The 1849-nt window shown below is 50.0% G+C and overlaps 1 protein-coding gene across 1 annotated transcript in view; it reads right to left on the bottom strand.

Annotated features, from left to right (window-relative positions):
- Nucleotides 1–727: 727 nt before the first annotated feature.
- The window catches only part of KDR (kinase insert domain receptor), a 44706-nt gene continuing 43584 nt past the window's right edge, over nucleotides 728–1849 (bottom strand). Inside the window, exon 30 of the mRNA XM_007450267.1 lies at nucleotides 728–950. Coding sequence (XP_007450329.1) covers nucleotides 728–950 — 223 coding nt within the window. The remainder of the gene's footprint in view (nucleotides 951–1849) is intronic.

Below are 1849 nucleotides of genomic sequence, written 5' to 3'. Positions count from 1 at the left end.
GGGCTTGGCCAGGAGACACGTAAGAGTCCGGAAGGAACTCTCATTAGGAGTCGGAAACAGCACAAGGAACTCTCATTTAGCCCAAATGGGAAGAGCACGCAACCTTCTAAAACCAGTCACCTCGTACGAAGCCTTTACGTTTCCTAACAGACCCTATGTCCACCTCCACCGGAGCCAACGCGATGCATGTGCAGGCTCCAGTGCATCCTCAAAGCAAGCCAGCATCTTCCTTTCCATCAGTCCATTCCCCACACATAAGACTTGGCTCAGGACCCATCTCCTAAACAAAGCTTCTTAGATGGACTCAGCCCTAAAGGTCTTTCCCATCTTCAACACCTAAAGCACTTCCATTGGCTGGTTTATCTTCTAGTTTTACAGAGGTGTCAACTCCCCTGGTACTGCTTACTTCTTGGAGGATGAAGCCATTTCTTGAACTTCTTTTGCTGTAACCCCTGGGGTGACCCACATTAGGGGGCATCAGACATGCTTTTTAAATGAATTTTTAAAAGAATAAGGTCAACACCGGGAGAAGCCACAAACACATTCTCGGGTCACAAGCATCTTCTCAGGAAATGCCTAGAGGACTGCCTCCCTGCAGTCCGAGGTCCTTGCTTTTGAAATGAAAATCAAATGTGGCTACTTTCTGGTGGTGGAAAGAACAATACTTGAAAATCTGAGCAGCACCTCTCATGTGATTTCCAGGACTGGGGGACGTGGGTGCCTCCTTTTAAACAGGAGGGGAACTCAGTGTGATCCCAGTGTCAGGCTGGAGAATCTGAGCTGCACTGCCAGCTTGCGGTCCAATCTCTACCAGCTTTAAAAGTTCCGCCTCCTCGCTGGAGTACACAGTGGTGTCCGTGTCATCGGAGTGATACCCCGACTGGTAGCCGCTCGTCTGGTTTGAGCCTTCAGATGCCACAGACTCCTTGCTTTTGCTGGGCATCATTCCACTGCAGAAGAGATGGCAACCAAATGAGTCGGCAGAGAGAAGGGAGTTCGTTTGCATCTTATCCTAACCCCGTTCCCAACCCCGTGTGGGCTGGCATCTTCCTGGAGACACCAGTCCCTCTCCCTCCCACTTGTTCATCAACATAGCAGCCTCACTCAGACAATGTCTATTTTCAGGTACTCGCGTGAATTTGGAGTTTCAGATAAGTCGTCTTATTCAGGTCCAAGTCTTTCAAGCCTGAGAGGAGATAAAAGGCAGTTCTCCTGAGTTATGTGAAGGCTCCAACCAGTGGAACCTTCTTATGGCCCTGCAGATTGACAAGTTTGTATACAAGGATAGGAGCCAAAGGGACTCTTTCAGGATGTGGAGCGAAACTGGGATGCTCTGAAAGTCCACTAGTGCTTGCACCACACTGTCAAGTAAGGGATTACAAGGCCTGTGGGTGGTGTTAATAAAGTTCTTGTGCAACTTTAAACTTTAGTAAGTCGAAGCGTGTGTGTGCAATCAAGCCAGACATGTCAAAAAGTGCTTTTTACTCATCAGAACCACATTCTTTGGAAGGACGGTGGAATCGCGACAGACGGTAATCATGTCCAAGCTTAGAAAAAAAGCTTAAGAAGGCTTTCTGTAGCTTGGTGTAGGCTGTGTGGAGCTTAAGCCATTCCGAAGTGTGGCGTTTTTTTGCCCCCTTAGTAGGTGTTTTACCAAGCTATTCATGTTAAAAACTGCAAAAGTGCTTGAGAGTCCGCCTGCCGATGCAGGAGACGCGGGTTCGTGCCCCGTTTCGGGAGGATCCCGCATGCCGCGGAGCGGCTGGGCCCGTGAGCCATGGCCGCTGAGCCTGCGCGTCCGGAGCCTGTGCTCCGCAAATGGGAGAGGCCACAACAGTGAGAGGCCCGC

The sequence above is a fragment of the Lipotes vexillifer genome, unplaced genomic scaffold (genome assembly GCF_000442215.2).
Source record: "Lipotes vexillifer unplaced genomic scaffold, Lipotes_vexillifer_v1.1 scaffold1288, whole genome shotgun sequence".
NCBI lineage: Eukaryota > Metazoa > Chordata > Mammalia > Artiodactyla > Lipotidae > Lipotes > Lipotes vexillifer.
The sequence above is the reverse complement of the archived record's forward strand: the minus strand, read 5'-3'. Positions and strand labels throughout refer to the sequence as shown.